A 19,954-nucleotide genomic window follows, 5' to 3' on the forward strand; every position below is an offset into this window, starting at 1 on the left:
CCAGCTCCAAACACTCAGCCTGTGGGGAGGCGTAACTGGAGCGGAGCCTGCGGAGCCCTACGAGGCAGCAGCTTTGCTAGCAGCCTGCACCCCTCAGCAACCCAGCTCGGGGTTCCTAAGGATTTCCCTGGCTCTGCGACTCCCACGCCCATGATTCCGCCCTCCCCCCACTTTGATCTCTAAGCAGCGCGGCTGTGGCCGGGGTCACCGGGCCTGGCACAGAGGAGAAGAAAAGACACTCAGTGAGGAGCTGGCCCAGCCGAACCATCCCGGCTTGGTGTCACAGGGAGGGGGAGTGATGCACCAGAGCTGCTCCCCCAGGGCTGGGGGAGTTACCACCACCAGGAGCCTGTCAGTTGGAGTGTGTGGGGGCTACAACCTGGCCCAGGCCCTCTGGCAGTCACCAATCTCTTCTTCCTCAGCCCAGCCACAGGGCCCCACCTGCTTCCAAGCCAGCAGGGTCTGGGCTGAGTCTCCTCATTGTTCCTGGCTCGGGGTCTATAGGCTGCATGCCTGGCCCAGATCCCTTGGCTGAGCCCTTCCTTGTGGGATGTGGGTGTGACGGGTTGGGTCACAGAGACCCCCTTGGGACTGTCACCTGACGTGCTGAGTCTACCTCTGAGCCCATTTTCCCTGCCAGCTTGGGACTCCAGAACCCTGCCTTGTTGAGCCAGACACGCCAGCCTGCTGCAACACAGACCCAGGTCTGAACCATGTCCCCCAAAGCTACAGGGTTTAACTGAAAACCACTTAGCAGGTACTCCTGTCTCCAGCACCCAGCTACTCAGTTCCCAACGGGGTCCAAACCCCAAATAAATCTGTTTTACTTTGTATAAAGCGTATACAGGGTAAACTCATAAATTGTTCGCCCTCTATAACACTGATAGAGAGATATGCACAGCTGTTTGCTCCCCCAAGTATTAATCACTTACTCTGGGTATATCAATAAATAAAAGTGATTTTATTAAGTATAAAAAGTAGGATTTAAGTGGTTTCAAGTAATAACAGACAGAACAAAGTAAGTTACCAAGCAAAATAAAACAAAAAATACACATGTCTAAGCCTAATACATTAAGAAACTGATTACAGATGAAATCTCACCCTCAGAGATATTCCAATAAGCTTTTTTCACAGACTGGACTTTTCCTAGTCTTGGCCCAATTGTTTTCAGACCAACGTTGTAGTTTATGGCCTGGGTCCGGCAATCACTCACACCCCCTTAGTTACAGTTTTGTTCCAGTTTCATTCAGGCATCTCTTGGGGGTGGAAGGGCCATCTCTTGAGCGAGCTGAAGACCCAATGGAAAGGCTTCCAGAGCCTTTTATATTCTCTCTCTTGTGGGCAGAAACCCCTTTGCCCACAGCAACAAGATGGAGTTTGTAGCCACCTGGGCAAGTCACATATCCATAAATTATTCAACTTTTTGCAGGCTGACACCATTGTTTACATGTTAGTTTGAACGTTCCCAGGAAAGCTCAGGTCTGGATTGGCGTCTCCCAAGATCCGTTGTCAGTTAAGTGTTTCTTGATTGGGCACTTACTGAGAATAGTCCTTTCTCAAGAAGCTGACCAAATGCTTCACTGAGGCTACCTAGAATCAAACACATTGAGATATAAGTACACAGCCAATATTCATAACTTCAAATACAAAAAGGATACACACATACAGAGAGCATAATCATAACCAGAAAACCACAGCCTTTCCATAGACACCTCCCTTGGCTTCCTCTGTACAAGACCTGGTGCAACCATAAGACCCTGATTGCAACAATGATCTATATGGTCACAGTTCACATCAATAACCTCACAGTGGGACTCTGCAGTCCAGCCCCTCCCAGCCCCTCCCTCAGAGCTCCTGACACCCAGAGTTGCTCCCATGCACTCCCCCAGAGCTGGAGGCACCTTCTAATGTAACCCAGCGTAGGTGGAAAGCCAGGAGCACGGGCCTAGCAAAGGGATTTCCTAACTTCACTTATTTCACTTTTTCAAATCACTAGAGAGTTACAGATGCCTGCTGATGTCTGATCTCACCCTGTCCATGAGTCTAAGGTCTGGCCCAGCTGGGCTGAATCCCTCCAGCCTTCTCCTCCAGCCCAGCCTTCCTGCTCGTGGCAATGGACAACCCCTGCCCTTCACAGAGAAACCCTCTTAAATGCAGCCTCTGTCCTTTCTGCCCCATGCTCCACTAGAATGCTTGTCCCGTCTCCCCTCTGGACTCCTGTGTAGAGCCCATTGCTCCGCTGGGCTGGTCGCCGAGAGACCTTCACAGTTGGTGGCCCTAGGGTTGCAAACTTGATGGCTTCTCTGAGACTGTCCTTCAAGGAGGTGTCAAGACCCTTTCCTGGCAGGGCAGCTGACGGCCTTACACCACCAGGGCCTTGCTAGGGCGAGGTCAGACCAGAGCTCAGCTCGTAACACCCAGTGGAGACCCTAATCCAGCATGGAGACAACTAGACAGAACAGATTGACCCTGATGTTTCAAACTCTGCCACAGGCCTCACTAAATGCCCCACTCTAGCTCTGACAGCGGCTACTGGGCTGGGTGCAGGAGTCACTGGGCACGATTGTCTGGCCTGGGAGTGGCAGGAGCCAGACTGGGTGATAGGATCAGTTCCTGCTGGCCTCTACATTGAGGGATCTGTGCCATGCACATGTCAGAGGTTCAGGAAGGGCTGGTACCTAGCCAAAGGGAGGAGAGAGGCCGGGATGAACTTTCCCCCTGATGTGAATCGTGGGCAGCCCCATCACAGGCGCGGAGCTGAACCATTGATACTGGGGTGCATCTGGTCCATGGGGAAGGAGCTGGCCAATCCTGAGTGCAGAGAAGGGAGAGGCTCCAGCTATCACCACCGGAGGCAGTGAGACGGGGTGGAGAGTCCTGCCTGCAGGCACACATCAATGCCCAGTCCCCCTTCTCCCAAAGTGATACCTAGGGTTTGCGGGGATCGCTGAGCGGCTCTGGGGCTGGAGAGGTCGGCTGTGCTGCCAGCACTGATGAGGTTTGTATCGATGCAGGACTCACCCCTGCAGCACCTCCTGCTGGTCTCTGTCGGGAATTAGCTCATCCAGCTTCCGGAGCACCCTTTGCAGGCCAGTGATCTGCCTCACCGCTGGCCCCCCTGTCCCTCCCAGAACCCTGGTGCCCCTTTCTCTGGGTGCTGCCCCTCTGGCAGTAACCCTCAGCCTCAGGGTCTCCCCACCCAGGGGAACCCCCACCTTGCCTCAGTATAAGGCTACTGCTAGTCATCATCTAGCCCTCGCTCCCTGGGGCAGACTGCAGTATCAGCCACTCATCACAGGTTGGGTCTGGACCTGCTGCCTTTGCCTACGCTTAGGCTGCCCTCTGCAACCCCCAATACCCGTGGGAACCTCTGCTAGGCCGCAGCCTGGGGCTATCCAGGCTGGAACTCCCCAGCTCCTCTGCCTTTCCCCAGCCCTGCTCCACTCAGGTCCCTGCAGCCAGGTCTATCTCCCTCTGCAGCTAAAGAGAGCCTGGTGAGCTCCTGGCTCCCATCCTCTTATATAGGGCCAGCTGAGACCTGATTGGGGCGTGGCCCAGCTGTGGCTACTTCCCCAATCAGCCCATTAGCGGCTTTCCCTGCCACAGCCCTCTCCCGGGACTGTTTTCAGCCCTTCAGGGCAGGAGTGGGGTAACCACCCCTCTACAGGGTTAATGCTGTGGGTCCCAGTTCAGCCAGGCACAGCCCTGACTCCCTGTGTCATCTCTGGGTTATGACTAATACAGCTCTTCCTTCTTCTGCAGCCCCTGTGTCTCTCTGTCCCCTCTGGGGCTCAGGACAGCCTGACTCAGCACTCGCTGCAGCTGCCCCCACCTGACCCCCAGCTAAGACACGGGAGCCAGCTGGTTTGCAGGGACCGAGGGCTCTGAGGTTTCCAGCATTTCCCTGTGGATTCACAGGGACTGGGACCGGCTCAGTGCTTCTGAACGAGGTGACTCCAGGGCAGACCAGACCAGAGAGGGGAAGGGGGCTATTTAGACTGTTTCAAAGGCTTTGGGCTGGTTTAACCCTATATAACTCCAACGCTGAAAGTACATTGGGGAGAAAAGACCTTTTTGTTAAAGATGCTGAGTCCTATTCCCTGCAATGACAGCCCGAGCTCTCATGTCCAGCCTCCCTCTGACAGCCCTCACGGATCCCCCTCTGGGAGCTCTCACCCAGCCCTGGGAGATCCCCAAGGGCTCCTCCCACATGGCCGAGGGAAGCAGCACGGCCACTCCTGTGGGCTGTAAATGGAAACTCCAGCTGGAATAATCCTTTTGTGCCACCATTGCACTCTGGGATCTTTACATGGGACAGAGGAGCTGCCGGAGCAGAGCAGACCAGGGCCCCATCCAGCCCAGGCTCCTCTCTGTTGCTGGGGCAGAACCAGCTCTGTCAGAGGAAGCTGCAGGAAGCAAAGCCAGAGGGAAGAACCTGACCCAGGGAGACTCTAGGGTTGCCAAGTGTCCAGTTTTCAACCAGAACGCACAGTCGAAAAGGGACCCTGGCGGCTCTGGTCAGCTCCCTGCCTGCCATGGTTCTGTGCAGCTCCCAGAAGCAGCGGCATGTCCCCGCTCCAGCTCCTACATGTAGGGGCAGCCAGGGGGCTCTGCATGCTGCCCCCGCCGCAGATGCCGACTCCGCAGCTCCCATTGGCAAGGAACTATGGAAATTGGAGCTGCGGGGGTGGCACCTGCAGACAGAGCAGTGCACAGAGCTGCCTGGCTGTGCCTCCACGTAGGAGCTGGAGCGGGGACATGCCGCTGCTTCTGGGAGCTGCATGAGGTAAGTGCTGCCCAGAGCCTGCACCCTGACCCCCTGCGTGCTCCAACCCTCTGCCCCAGCCCAGAGCCCCCTCCTGCACTCTGAACCCCTCAGTCCCAGCCCCATCCCAGAGCCTGCACCCTCAGCCAGAGCCCTCACACCCCCCTGCACCCCAACCTCCTGCCCCAGCCCAGAGCCCCCTCCTGCACTCTGAACCCCTCAGACCCAGCCCCACAACAGAGCCTGCACCCCCAGCCAGAGCCATGACCCCCCTGCGCACCCTAATCCCCAGCCTGGTGAAAATGAGCGAGTGAGTGAGGGTGGGGAGAGTGAGCGACAGAGGGAAGGGAGATGGATTGAGTGGGGGCGGGGCGTCAGAGAAGGGACTGGGCAGGGGCGGGGCCTCAGAGGAGGGGAGAGCAGGGGGTGGGCCAACGGCGTTTGTTTTTGTGCGAGTAGAAAGTTGGTAACCGTAGGAGAGTCTCCTCCTGCCCCATCAGTAAGAGCTCAGCTCCTGCACTGGAGGGGGATATCTGAGCCCCCCAAACTTGGAGTCATTTTTAATGTTCACAGTTGTGACTCTGGGTGTTCTTGTTATTCAGACAAACACCCAGCCCCACTGTGAGCCCTCTCCAGCCCTGGCCCAGCGCTGCCTTGTGGCAATGAGTTCCCCAGGCCCATAGCATTGTGGGGAGGGATTTCCTGGGGTCAGCGTGGATTTTCCCTTCTTTGTCTCATGGCTTGTCCCCTGGTTCATGCCCCATGAGAAGCACCTGATCTCCCATTTCTGTCCCAGTCGATGCTGTGGGTCCCTCTGTCCCATCCCCCATATTCCTCCTCCCTACAGTAACCAGCCCCAGATGTTCAGTCCCCCCACAGAGAAGCCCCTCTTCCAGCCCAGCTCTAACCATCCTCACCCCCTGGCTCTGACCCCTCAGCTCTGCTGGAGACTTTTGCAGATGGGAGCTCGGCACTGTGGGAAGAGGGGCGCAGTGTTCACTGTCTCCAAAGGGCGCCCCACAGCTCTATCCAAAGCAGGGCAGGTTCTCACGGGGCCCCAGCCCGGCTCTTGTGCACCCAGCGCTGTGCCAGTGCCCCTGCTACTCACTGAGCCCTGGTTTCGCTGCCCATGAGCCTGTCCCTGTGCTGGGACAGTTTGTGCAGACTCAGGGGATGTGGGTGAGGGGTTCACACGGCTCCCCCCAGCCTCAGGGCACCTGACCATTTTCCAGTCTCCTGGCTCCCCGCCATTGTGCTGCCCAACCCCCAGCCGGCTCCCATCCCTGGACTCCCTTGGTAGCACTGTGTCGCCTGCACTGGTCTCCCCCTCTCCCACTCATTCTGCTTCCAGCAGGGGAATAAATGTGTGAAACACCCACCCCAGGATGGGCCCAGCTCCGTATCTCCCTGCTGCCAGGGGGAGAGTCACCTCCGGGGGCTCCTCTTTGGCCCTTTCCACACCAGGCCAGTAGCTGCGGTTGGAGGCTGGGCAGCTAAGACGTTAACTAGCCCAGCTGTAAACCCTCGCGCAGGCCAAGCGGAGCCCTTTAAACGTGTGTGAGCTGGGCTTGGCCAGGCCCGGGGGCAGCATACGCGGTGCAGGGTGAGTTGTCAGAGCGCTACCTGCACCAGGCTTTGGAACGGGCTCGGTGGGGTGTCAGAGCGAACACCTCTGAACAGTCGCACGCCCTGGCAGCCACATGCCTCGGCTACACAGACAGGCACCGGCTCCATTCAGATTGGGGGTAAAGCTCATATTAGGCCTTGTCCCCATGGAAATGTTCTCAGTTCTTGTCACTTTTGTCAGCTGCTCCATGTGCAGGGGCAAGACCATATCAGCAGTGAGGACCTCGGTAGCCCAACCCAGCAGCCATCTCCATCAGCTCTTGGTTCAGTTTCGGCAGCTCTCTTCGGACAGGAGACCAGTGAATTACGAAGTGTGTTTACTAACGAAAGCTGCTAGGCAGACGGCGATCACGTAGGTAACAAATGTTTCCCTGTTCCACTGAGATCGCCAAGGAGGGGCATAGACCAAACATCCACCCCGAGCGCCTTCAGGAGCTAGCCAGACACTGAACCGCAATCCGCAATCCTTTCAGGATTTGCCGAGATCACAACATGGGAATGTGGCTTGGGCATAAACTCATGTGTGAATGGACCTGCTCTAGGTACACAGGGGAGTCCCCACGGCGTGAGGCCAGTGCAGTGATACCCCTTCCCTGGGTAGACAAGGGCTGTGTCTACACCACAAACCCAGTAGTGGCACAGCTCAGCTACACTGCTGTGGTGTTGTGATGCAGACACTACAGCAATGGAAGGGGCTTTGCTGTAGTTAATCCAGCCCTCCAAGCGGCGGTAGCCAGGCCAATGAGAGAATTCTTCGTTCCACCTTCTGGTGTCTACACCAGGGCTTAGATCGGCTTAATCACGTCTCCAGGGGTCTGAATTTTTCATCCCCCTGAGCGAGTAGTTGGGTTGACCGAAGCTTTAGGTGTAGATCAAGCCAAGCCTCATCCTCATTCAACTGGAGTAAGGGCGTTCACACAGCCCTCAGCATCGCTTTAACTGCATGGGCTGATCCTCACACCTGCAGTCAAACCTGTGCACCTGTCCTGAGTCCACCAGGCCTCCGTGGATCAGTTCTGCTGACTCCCTGTGAACCAACTCCAGGAACAGCCCCTCTGCCCCATGTGTCCCAGAACCAGCTGTGTCAAGAGGGGTTTGTTTGTTCAACATGTTCCAGGAACACGTATTTCACAATCCAATAATATCAATAAAGCCACAGCGCAGGGTTCACTTCTCCTCTGTGGGCTCAGTCGCACACACCCACTGGGTCACTGCAGGGGGGCGTGGCAGGAAGAGTCTCTGAAGTGAGAGGTCTGTCACACCCCCTGACCCCTTGGGTCCCTGCCCCCTTGGGTGCCTGCCCCATCTCCCCAGCCTCCCAGCCTGTGACCGTCACATCGAGCTCAGCCTGCCTCTCTCATAAAGACGACCGCCTGCCCTAACCCCTGGCCACGCTGCCCCACAAGGCGTGTGCTATGAACATGGGGTTTCCCGGGTGCCTCCTGCTCCCAGCTGGGCACCCCCTTGGCAGGAGCTCAGCTGCCTGCGCTGGAGCCGGGAAGACAAAGATCCCCATCCTCCTGGTCTGGCTTTGGGGTGAGTGGCCTTTTCCCTTTGCTCTGGCTTTGCATAGCCCTGGGGGCACCCTGAGATTCTCCAGCTCCACCCATCAGACACGGCATAGCTGTGTCCTGGGAGCCAGGACTCCTGGGGTCTATTCCTGGGAAGGGGAGTGGGGTCTTGTGGTTAGAGCAGGGGGCTGGGAGCCAGGACTTCTGGGGTCTATTGCTGCCTTGGGAAGGGGAGTGTAGTCTGGTGGTTAGAGTAGGCGGTGGTTCCAGGATCTATTTAGCTGCACATACAATTTTACAATGCAATTAATTTAACTTTTGTTAAGTGTTAAAAGATTAAAAAGAAACTGGCATGTCTCTGAATCCTGGAGGTGTTTCCCAGCTGCCCTCGGTTGGTCTGTTTAGGAACACGGGACACAGGGCTGGAAAGGCATGTTATAGAATCCCAGTCACACACTTATCAAGTGCTATCTTCACGTGAGTTAGCGTGATCTCCCCTCACCCATTAGGAGGCTGTTCCGGAACCTTCTTCTCATTTCCAGCCTAATGTGACTCCTGGAAAGTTTATCCCCATTTCTTCTTGGGCCAAGACTATCCTTTGGCTTCAGTAGCTCTTCTCCCTCCCCAGCGTTCCCCCGATGGATTCATACAGCGCAATCACATCCCTGCTCAGCCTCTGCTGTGCCAGCTAAACCAGCCAAGCTCTTCCAGGCTCCTCTCATATGACAAGCCTCCATCCCCCAACCACCCTAGCAGCCCGTCTCTGCACCTGGTCCCGTCTGAATCCATCTGCCTTGCACGCAGGTGACCAGAACTTCACACAGGATTCCCCGAATGACCTAACTCCTGTCCTGCTCTTACCGTGTTTGTTCAGTGTTTGAGGCTCTATTTCTTAACTATTATTATTAACTATTACATATATTAAATATTATTAAATTATTAAATATTAAGTATTATTTATTATGCAAACACAAGAATTCATGTTACGGCAGCACTGTAGGCCGAGCTCAAGGCCCTGTGGTGCTGGGCTCTGCACTGACAGGGTGACAGGCAGTCTCTGCGCTCAAGAGCTCAGTCTAAATGGAGAGGATAGAGAGGGGCAATAGGGGCACAGAGAGGGGATGTGATAGCAGCTGTTGGGAATGGAGCCCTGGTCTCATCTCTCCCAACCCAGTCCCCTAAGCACTGCCGCTGTGCTTGGTGCTGTACAACACACAACCAGAGACAGCCACTGGGGTCACAGTCAGCCATGAAATGTGCTATCCACGGACACAGCCCGTCTCAGACTCAGGCACTGACAGAACCTGGAGAACAAAGACAAGTTAACATTACAAATCTCAGCTCCCTCTCAGCATCCACCAGCATTTCCAGAGGGCCAGCAATCCACTTTGTAAGCCCAAATACAGAGACGATGGCTCTGTCGCTGGACCCTGAAAGAAGAGCTCATCACTGAGAAAGTTTGCAGATGACACAGTTGGGAGAGTGTAAATAATGAAGAGGACAGGTTGAGCAGGGCCGGCTCCAGCTTTTTTGCCACCCCAAGTGGCAAAAAAAAAAAAAAAAAAAAGAAAAAAGAAAAACCCAATAGAGCTGCCGCTGAAAAGAACGAGACAGAGTGAAGGACTCACCACCGAATTGCCGCCGAAGACTGAAGCGGAGTTGAGGTGCCGCTGAAGTGCCGCTGAAGAGCCGAATTCCCGCCGCAGACTGGACATGGAAGCCCAATAATGCACGGAGTGCCCCCCCGCCCCCCATTGGCCGCCCCAGGCACCTGTTTCCTTCACTGGTGCCTGGAGCTGACCCTGAAGTTTAGAGATCTGGATGCTTGGTAAACTAGGTGCAATCAAACAATATGCATTTTAATACAACGACTTGCAAATGTATACATCTAGGGACCAAGAACATGGGCCATACTTACATGGTGAACTCTCTCCTGGGAAGTAGTGCCTCTCCAACGAGAGACTGCTGAATTGGAATTAATTTGCAAATTGGACACCATTAAATTAGGTTTGAATAAAGACTGGAAGTGGATGGGCCATTACACAAAGTAAAACTATTTCTCCATGCTTATCTTTTCCCCCACCTACAGTTCCTTATATCTCCTTGTCAAGTGCTGGAACTGGGCCATTTTCATTACCACTACAAACAGTTATTTTTCTCTCCTGCTGACAATAGCTCACCTTAACTGATCACTCTCCTTATAATGTGTATGGTGACACCCATTGTTTTATGTTCCCTGTGTATATATATATCTTCCTTCTGTATTTTCCACTACATGCATCTAATGAAGTGGGCTGTAGCCCACGAAAGCTTATGCTACAATAAATTTGTTAGCCTCTAAGGTGCCACAAGTATTCCTATTCTTTTTGCAGATACAGACTAACACGGCTACTACTCTGAAACCTGAAAAATATTTGGGGGTCACGGTGGATCATCAGCTGAACACAAGCTCCCAGTGAGACACTGTGGCCAAAAGAGCTGCTGTTATCCTGTGATGCACAAACAGGGGAATCTCTAGTAGGAGCAGATAGTTTATTTTACCTCCGCACTTGGCACTGGTGTGATCAATGCTGGAATCCTGTGTCCAGTTCTGGTGTCCCCAGTTCAAGAAAGATGTTGATGAGTTGGAGAGGGCTCAGAGAAGAGCCATGAGAATGAGTAAAGGTCTAGAAAACCTACTTAATCTGTTTAGCTTAACAAAGAGAAGGTTAAGGGGTGACTTGGTCACAGTCTGTAAGTATCTACACGGGCCCGGGGAACAAGTATTTCATAATGGGCTCGTCAATCTAGCAGAGAAAGGAAAAACAGGATCCAATGGCTGGTGGATTCAAGGGTCATGGTGGAATCTGCATCATTTTTGACAACTTTTAACTCAAGATTGGATGTTTTTCTAAACACTCGAGGAGTTATTTCAGGGCAGGTCTCTGGCCTGTGCTATACAGGACTCAGACTAGATGATGACAGTGGTCCCTTTTGACCTAGGAATCTATGAATCTGTAAAACCCCCGAGTCAGACAAACTTTCTACCATCCTATCAGACTGTGCTGGGTGTGCGGGGCTGGGGCAGGTTTATGGAGCTCCTGGAATCTCACAAAGCTGCAGAAACACTTTGCATTCAAAGTTTCTCCCTTGATCTGAGAGCAGCACTGCTTGGGTCCCGAGTCTGGTGAAGAAATCATTCTCTAGAATGAACATATTACATTGACTCATTGTGTACTTATTAGCCTCAGTGAAATCCAAACCAATTATCAGCTCACCCACGATCCTGGCTTCTTGCTTGAATTCCAGTGCTCCTATTTTCAAACCCAATTTCCCCCATTTTTGGAAGGATGCTCACTCCCCAGTCATGTCTACACTGCTCACACAACCAACTGCGGGGGTGTGAACTGCAGAGTGCACCAAAGAGCTGCATTCGGACTGACCTGTGTGGACACTGCTGGCATGAACTGAAGGTTCCTAATTCGAGTTAACGCCCATTGAAAGAGGACTAGGGCAATTATGGTAACAACCCCCTCGTACACTGGGCAGGCACGGCGAGTTCACACGTTGTAACTGCCCCCCATACACACTCACAATGGGGAGGTCATGCACTGTAACTGTCCCCCCTGCCACACACACACACACACACACACACACACACACACACACACACACACCAAGGAGAGTGCTAGTCCTGGCCAGACCTGGGGGGAGTAGGATGTGTCATGCTCCCATCCCAGGTGTGGTCTGGTCACTAGAGGAGATTTTGGAATTAATTGATAAACTTAACATTAACAAGTCACTGGGACTAGATGGCATTCACCCAAGAGTTCTGAAAGGACTCAAATGTGAAATTGTGGAACTATTAACTATGGTTTGTAACCTGTCCTTTAAATCAGCTTCTGTACCCAATGACTGGAAGATAGCTAATATAATGCCAATATTTAAAAAGGGCTCTAGAGGTGATCCCGGACATAACGTCAGTACCGGGCAAATTAGTTGAAACAATAGTAAAGAATGAAATTGTCAGACAATAGAACATAACTTGTTGGGCAAAAGTCAACATGGTTTCTGTAAAGGGAAATCACGTCTTACTAATCTATTAGAGTTCTTTGAATGGGGTCAACAAACATGTGGACAAGGGGGATCCATAGTGTACTTAGATTTCCAGAAAGCCTTTGACAAGGTCCCTCACCAAAGGCTCTTACAGAAATTAAGTTGTCATGGGATAAGAAGGAAGAGCCTTTCGTGGATTGAGAACTGGTTAAAAGACAGGAAACAAAGTGTAGGAATAAATGGTAAATTTTCAGAATGGAGAGGGGTAATTAGTGGTGTTCCCCAAGAGTCAGTCCTAGGACCTATCCTATTCAACTTATTCATAAATGATCTGGAGAAAGGGGTAAAGAGTGAGGTGATAAAGTTTGCAGATGATACTAAACTGCTCAAGATAGTTAAGACCAAAGCAGACTGTGAAGAACTTCAAAAAAATCTCACAAAACTAAGTGATTGGGCAACAAAATGGCAAATGAAATTTAATGTGGATAATTATAAAGTAATGCACATTGGGAAAAATAACCCCAACTATACATACAATATGATGGGGGCTAATTTGGCTACAACTAATCAGGAAAGAGATCTTGGAATCATTGTGAATAGTTCTCTGAAGACGTCCACGCAGTGTGCAGCTGCAGTCAAAAAAGCAAACAGGATGTTAGGAATCATTTAAAAAGGGATAGAGAATAAGACGGAGAATATCTTATTGCCCTTATATAAATCCATGGTATGCCCACATCTTGAATACTGCATACAGATGTGTTCTCCTCATCTCAAAAAAGATATACTGGCATTAGAAAAAGTTCAGAGAAGGGCAACTAAAATGATTAGGGGTTTGGAATGGGTCCCATATGAGGAGAGATTAAAGAGGCTAGGACTTTTCAGCTTGGAAAAGAGGAGACTAAGGGGGGATATAATAGAGGTATATACAATCATGAGTGGTGTGGAGAAATTGAATAAGGAAAAGTTATTTACTTGTTCCCATAATATAAGAACAAGGGGGGATCAAATGAAATTAATGGGCAGCAGGTTTAAAACAAATAAAAGCAAGTTCTTCACATAGCGCACAGTCAACCAGTGGAACTCCTTGCCTGAGGAGGTTGTGAAGGCTAGGACTATAACAGAGAACTAGATAAATTCATGGAGCTTAAAGTTCATTAATGGCTATTAGCCAGGATGGGTAGGGAATGGTATCCCTAGCCTCTGTTTGTCAGAGGGTGGAGATGGATGGCAGGAGAGAGATCACTTGATAATTACCTGTTAGGTTCACTCCCTCTGGGGCACCTGGCATTGGCCACTGTTGGTAAACAGGATACTAGGCTGGTTGGACCTTTTGTCTGACCCAGTATGGCCATTCTTATGCTCATCTACCCCAGCTCTGTTCATCATTAGATCCTTTAATGCCCTGCCAGGTACGGCTGAGGTTCGGCTCCCTAAGGAATGTTAGACACAGCACCACCCAGTGGCTGAACAGAGCATGACAGGTTAACATCCCAGTCCATCTCCCCCATTAAGTTCCATGTTCCTGCCATTTGTTCACACTGTCATGCTGGCTGTGAAGTTTAGGATGGATCAGTCTGTCCAGTGTCTCTGAACCACCCTGGGCTCTTAACTGCAAAACGCCAACGTGTAGCAGCTTGGCCATCTGGCTGGCCGCTAGTTGCAATGACTGACTGGGGTTGTTCTGGAATCCTTGAGATGTCATCTTCTCGTTCAGCATCCGCCTTCTGTCGGATTTGCTCTGTGGATGGTTTCTGTTGAACTCCCCCCTCTCAGTCTCGGTCACTGTGATCTGGGCGCTGAATTCTTTTTCTTGATGACAGCTGGAGCCGTCCGTCCTTTTTGTTCATCCAATTTGAGGTGAACACTGTCACTGGGTTCCAGATCTGACAGGTCTCAAACTGAGTGATGGTTCTTGTAAATGTGTCTGTTGTGAAGGGGCCGGCTGCCCTCACTGGCACTGGGTGGGTTGTTTGGCTGCCCTCTCCCCATGACAGGAGAGAGGGGAGGGGTCAAGGAGCAGTTAGGACCCTGGGACTGAGAGGGCCTCTAGCCAATCAGAGACCTCCAGTCTAGGGCCAATGGATAGTAGCCAGTGCCCCAAGTCAGTCTGATTGACCAGGCAGCCAGGCCAATAAGGGAGCCCAGCTCAGGTCCGGTCTGTGTTCTTGTTGGCTTTCCTGCAGCTTCACCAGATGCCTGAGCATGTCCGTTTGCTCCCCCATTAGCCTCAGCATTGCATCCTGCCTCTTCTCATCACGCTCACTTAATGCTTTCCTGAACTCTGGTACTGAATGCCTCCATGCATTCACCTGTGACCTATCAGTGCGGGAGAACTGCATGAGCTTGGAAAACATGTCATCATGAGCGTGTTTTTTTCACCTTCTAGTCTGCGATAACCTCAGGGACAGAGATGATAGGGGGAGCATAGAAACATTTGCACCTGCGGGGGGATAAAAAGGGAGAGTAAAATTTAAGATGATACATTTGTGGGTGGCTGTGCAACACACCCCTCCCCCCACCCCTCCGCATGGCTATTTGGGATGATCCCTTCACCCCTCTCCCCATGGCATGGCTATTCTCAGGGATGATCCCTTTTAGCCAAGCACAAACAGCCCAGCATGAACAGGGTCCTTTTACTGTTCCTTTACAAAAAATCCCCTATTTCAACTAGGTGACCATGAATGATATCACTATCCTGAGGCTAACACAAAAAGATATAGACTGACTGTTGCTTGAATGCGAGTAGTATATGGCTCGATAGTATTCATCACCATGCATTTTTGACAGGTTTCCACGCCCCATTTAGGGCTTATGTCCCATCTTCCCACCCCATTTCCGTTGGCACCGACATTTGGCGCAGTCAGCCATTTTGAAAATTTTGTGTGTGTGTGTTTGAATAGGGCAAGTGTTGTGTGTGTTTGTGCTTGGATACATTTAGAGAAAAAGGTTGAAAGAATAGAGTGAGAGAGTTTAAAGATGAAAAAGAAAGCTTGGGAAAGGTTTAGAGAAAAAAAGGAAAGAAAGGTTATTTGGGGAGGTTGAGTAAGGAGAGAGGATTGCAACGTTTGAAAATATCACCGACAAGCTGGTTATTGGGTTAACAGATAAAATCCTTTCACAGCAGCTACAACTGAAGAGAGATTTTACTCTAGCCACAGCTATTCAAATAGCAAACCAGTCTGAATTAGTCAAACAACAGAACAAAAAGCAGGAGCAACTTGAAAAACATGAAACTAGCTTAGGCTATGTCTACACTAGCACTTGCTGCAGTATAACTTATGTTGCTCAGGGATGGGAAAAAGTCACCCCAGAGCTATGTAAGTTACACCGACCTAAGCACCAGTGTGGACAGCACTATGTGGGTGGAAGAAGCTCTCCCATGAACATAGCTACTGCCACTCACGGGGCTGGAGTAGTTAAGCCAACTGGAGAGCTCTCCCGTCAGCTCACATTGATTACATTAGAGAGCTTACAGCAGCACTACTGCATCGCGGCAGCTCCTCTGCCATAAACTCTCTAGTGTAGCTGTAGTCGGCGGGGGGGGGGGGCTGTTTTTTTTAGATAAGAATAAAACAATTAAAAGGGAGGGGGGAGAAAGGATGGGGAGGGAGGAGAGAAGGGAGTTGGCTCTTGTTTAAAATCTTGGGACTATAGGATTGGTTCAGGAAAATGAATTCTATGACGCTGCTGTAGAACAAACTCTAATTGGGCTGATCCAAAGGTGGTGATAACAAGTCTGAGAGGGTCTGAAACTGGAAAGTTGCCTCGTTCTACCAAAAAACTGGAAAGGTAAAAAGTCTTTCTCTCTCTGATTCAACCATGTGCTCTCTATCTTTGCTCTTTTCTAGATAGCCTGATAGTTAATAGTTTAAATGTGTTCTTCTTAGCCACCCTTTATAGTTTTTACCATGTGATAACTAAACAGGCTTTGCCTTAGCAAATTTACCTTTTAAACCTAGTTTTTAATGTTTTTAAATACTTTTTTCTTAACCTACACTGGTATTGAATAGTTTAAATATGTTTTTCTTAGCCTCCCTTTATAGTTTTTGGCCATGTGCTTACTAAACAGGCTCTGCCTTAGTACATTTTTCTTTGAAATCTAGTTTTTAATATTTTTAAAAGCTTTTTTCTTGACCTAACCTGATAGTTAATACACCTTTTACATTTATCTCAAAATTTTCTATTCTTTAATAGCATACCAAACTAGGCCTTTACCATCATCTCTCATTTCTTTAATAACTTTCCTCTCTTCTTTCAAACTAGCCATTTAAAAACAAAAATCTCTTTCTATTCTTTAATAACCTGCCAAACTAGACTTTTACCATCCTATCGCCTTACTCAACCTCCCCAAATAACCTTTGTTTCCTTTTTTCTATAAATCTTACCCAAACTTTCTTTTTTCATCTTTAAACTCTCTCATTCTATTCTTTCAACCTTTTAACCTAAATGCATCCAAGCACAAACACACACAACACTTCCCCTATTTAAACCCACATAAAAAAAAATTCAAAATGGCTGATGGCACCGAACTTTGGTGCCAACAGAAACGGGGTGGGAAGGTGGGGGACATAAGCCCTAAATGGGGTGTGGACACCTGTCAAAAATACATGGTGATGAATACTATCGAGCCGTATACTACTAATGCGACCAAATCCCAGGACCATTTGCTGCCATAGTTTGTGCTGCAGCGATTCCAGACTACTTGCTACTAGCTTGGTGAAGCTAGTAATAAGGCAGTCCTCCCCAGAAACCTTCTGCAAAGGCTTTCAGAGTACCTCCAGAAGAGCTTCATGGAGATGTCCCTGGAGGATTCCCACTCCATCCCCAGACACATTAACAGACTTTTCCAGTAGCTGTACTGGCCACAAATGCATCCCAAGTTTTCAGGGAAAATCAAACATTAAACACTATTGCTTTTAACCCCTGTAATGTAGTTACAAATGTGCACTCACCAGAGGTACCTTCTCTGCCTTCAGGGTTGGGGATCCTGCCTTGGGAAGGTATTGGCTCCAGGGGAATGAAAAGGTCCTGGCTGCCAGAGAGAACGGATTCACCACTTGCCTGCTGCACATTCTCCTCCTCCTCCTCCTCATTCACAAAATCCTCCTACGTGTTGCGTGAGACTTCCTTCTTGCAGGTGTTCATGGACAGTGGTGGAGTAGTGGTAGGGTCCCCCCCTAGAATGCCATGCAGCTGATCATAGAAAAGGTATCTATGGGGCTCTGACCCAGAGTGACTGTTTGCCTCCTCTGTCTTTGGTAGGTTTGCCTGAGCTCCTTGACTTTCATGTGGCACTGCTGTGTGTCCCTGTTGTAGCTTCTGTCCATCATGCCCTGTGCGATTTTGGCATATATATTAGCATTTCTTCTTTATGATCAAAGTTTTGCCTGCATAGATTCTTCTCCCCATACAGCAATCAGATCCAATGTCTCCCGTTCTCTCCATCCTGGAGCTCGTTTGCGATTCTGGGGGGACTGCATGGTCACCTGTGCTGCTGAGCTCACCACGCTGACCAAACAGGAAATGAAATTCAAAAGTTCCCAGGCTTTTCCTGTGTACCTGGCTAGTGCATCGGAGTTGAAAGTGCTGTCCACAGTGGTCACATTGGAGCACTCTGGGATAGCTCCCAGAGGCCAATTATGTTGATTTGTGTGCTCACTGCCCCAAATTCGACCCAGCAAGGTCAATTTTAGTGCCACTCCCCTCGCTGGGGAGGTGTACAGAAGTCGATTTTAAAAACCCTTTAGGTCGATGGAACGGGGTTGCTTTTGTAGATGCAGTCATTATAAAATCGATCTAATGTGGCTAAATTCGACCCAATTCTGTAGTGTAGACCAGGGCTAAGACTACAGCTACACTAGAGAGTTTACAGTGGCAGAGCTGCAGCGATGCAGTGCTGCTGCTGTAAGCTCTGTAATGTAACCAATGTGAGCTGACAGGAGAGTTCTCCAGTTGGCTTAACTACTCCAGCCCTGTGAACGGCAGTAGCTATGTTCATGGGAGAGCTTCATCCGCCCACATAGTGCTGTCCACACCGGTGCTTAGGTCAGTGTAACTTACATCACTCAGGGGTGGCTTTTTCCAACCCCTGAGCATCATAACTTATACTGCAGCAAGGGCTAGTGTAGACGTTGCCTAAGCTAGTTTCATGTTTTTCAAGTTGCTCCTGCCTTTTGTTCTGTTGTTTGACTAATCAGACTGGTTTGCTATTTGAATAGCTGTGGCTAGAGTTAAATCTCTCTTCAGTTGTAGCTGCTGTGAAAGGATTTTATCTGTTAACCCAATAACCAGCTTGTCTTTGATATTTTCAAACTTTGCATTCCCAAAATCACAGTTTTCAGCTTATATATGCGGAGCTCTTATAAAACATTCAAAACTTTCCCCTGGTTATTGAGTTCTTTGGTGAAAACAAGCTCTTCCATAAGCCACATTTCTCTGAGATATAAAGTATGCATCAAACATAGCCAGACCCCTTTCATAGTCACCTCTATGACTCTCTTCAGTAATATGAAATGATTTAAAGATATGCTCTGCCAGCTTCCCATAGCCTACATTAAAGAAGATACCTGCATATCTCCAGTTTCTTTGTGCAGCTTGGCAGCAATGTGAAATCTTGTGAAATCTTGTTTCCAGTGTGTCCATGGTGAAGTTTGTGAAAGCTGAAGTTCTCTGGGGCACTGCAGAGTGGCATGGTGACAAGATCCTGCAACCTTTGTAGCTTTGTTCCTTCTATTTCTGTTCTTAGTTTACTCCAGACACCATCGTGTTCTTCTGTACCAGACATGGACTGGTCTCAGAGCTTGCTTTTACACACCACGGTCCTTTAATGCTCTGCCAGAAATGGCTGAGGTTAGCTTTTAAAAAGGTATTTTACACACATCGCCACCAGTTGGCTGAGCGATATAATACAGTTTAGCACTCCATTACTCAGCGTGTGGGGCTGTCACAAGCCAGGCCTGAGGAGAGCAGGGTGTGGGGGTCCTTCAGAGGTGCAGGCAATGTGAAAGCAGGTGGCTTGGTTTGGAAGGGCTGGTGCAGTATCACTGGTTCTGATGTCACTCACCAGGTCTTGTCTTTTGCTGCCTTTAGGGCACTTCTGCACTGGAAACATTACAGTGGCACAGTGGCAGCTCTGCAGCTACAGCACTTCTGTGTGGATGCGACCGACACTGACAGGAGGGGCAGGAGGGTCAATCCATCTCCCTGACAGGCAGTAGAGAGGTCACTGAAGTACAACATGCAGCTGAATCTTTTCTTTCACTGCATCAAGAGATGGCAGGGGAGAGCTCACTCAGGCCACTGCTTACATCAGCCAGTGTTTGGAGATTCCCAAGGTGAACAGACATGGAGACAGAGACTTACCTCATCTCTTTGCTTTCTTTCAGCTTCCATGACAGGATTCCCCATGACAGGTAAATACAAACATAGGGAGAGGGCGCGGAGTCTGTATGTATGTGTGGGGTGCATGCTGGAGTGTTCAGCTATCTCATAAATTGAGGGGAGGAAGGGCAGAGTTAAGGTTATTTAATCTAGTCGTTCAAGTGTAGCACTGGAGACATGGGTTCAAATCCTGCTTTCACCAGACTCACCCCATGGTCTCAGCCCATCACCTCCTCAGTTTCCCCACCAGTGAATTGTTAACAAGGCAGGCTGTTTGGCAGAGTGAGCAGAGCCCAGGGCATCCTGGCTGTTGGGTACCTGAGGAAATGCCCCAGTCATTCAGTGTCTCAAGTGCTTACCCTTGCCCTGTAAGGGTGATTGAAATTTGGGCTCTGACAGCTCCTGGCTGAACTGCGTCAGTCTGGGGTGAGCCCAGATTTACCCTGGGGTATGATCTGCCCCAACAGATACTTTTGCCTTTAGTTATTGTTAGAGCTGTTACAACTTATCCCTGGCTGTGGCTGGTGAGTGACCCCACCTCTGCAAAGAGCAAGAGGAGGTGCTGTGTACCTACACTGGGGCGCTGTGATGCTAGCTGGGGCCTGTGGGAAGTGGGGGTGGGGTACCAGGAGCTGGG

General features: G+C 50.2%; 1 protein-coding gene across 13 annotated transcripts in view; it reads left to right on the forward strand.

Annotated features, from left to right (window-relative positions):
• Nucleotides 1–7,581: 7,581 nt before the first annotated feature.
• LOC117888795 (deleted in malignant brain tumors 1 protein-like) overlaps nt 7,582–19,954 on the forward strand; it is a 160,835-nt gene continuing 148,462 nt past the window's right edge. For 11 of the 13 annotated variants that reach the window (XM_034792523.1, XM_034792535.1, XM_034792527.1 and 8 more), the window contains exons 1-2: nt 7,582–7,927; nt 19,323–19,349. In XM_034792523.1, coding sequence (XP_034648414.1) covers nt 7,807–7,927; nt 19,323–19,349 — 148 coding nt within the window. In that variant the 5' untranslated portion in view covers nt 7,582–7,806. The remainder of the gene's footprint in view (nt 7,928–19,322; nt 19,350–19,954) is intronic. The other 2 variants (XM_034792530.1, XM_034792533.1) reach the window with 2 other exon arrangements.

This window comes from Trachemys scripta, chromosome 16, assembly GCF_013100865.1.
Source record: "Trachemys scripta elegans isolate TJP31775 chromosome 16, CAS_Tse_1.0, whole genome shotgun sequence".
NCBI classification, from domain to species: Eukaryota; Metazoa; Chordata; order Testudines; family Emydidae; genus Trachemys; species Trachemys scripta.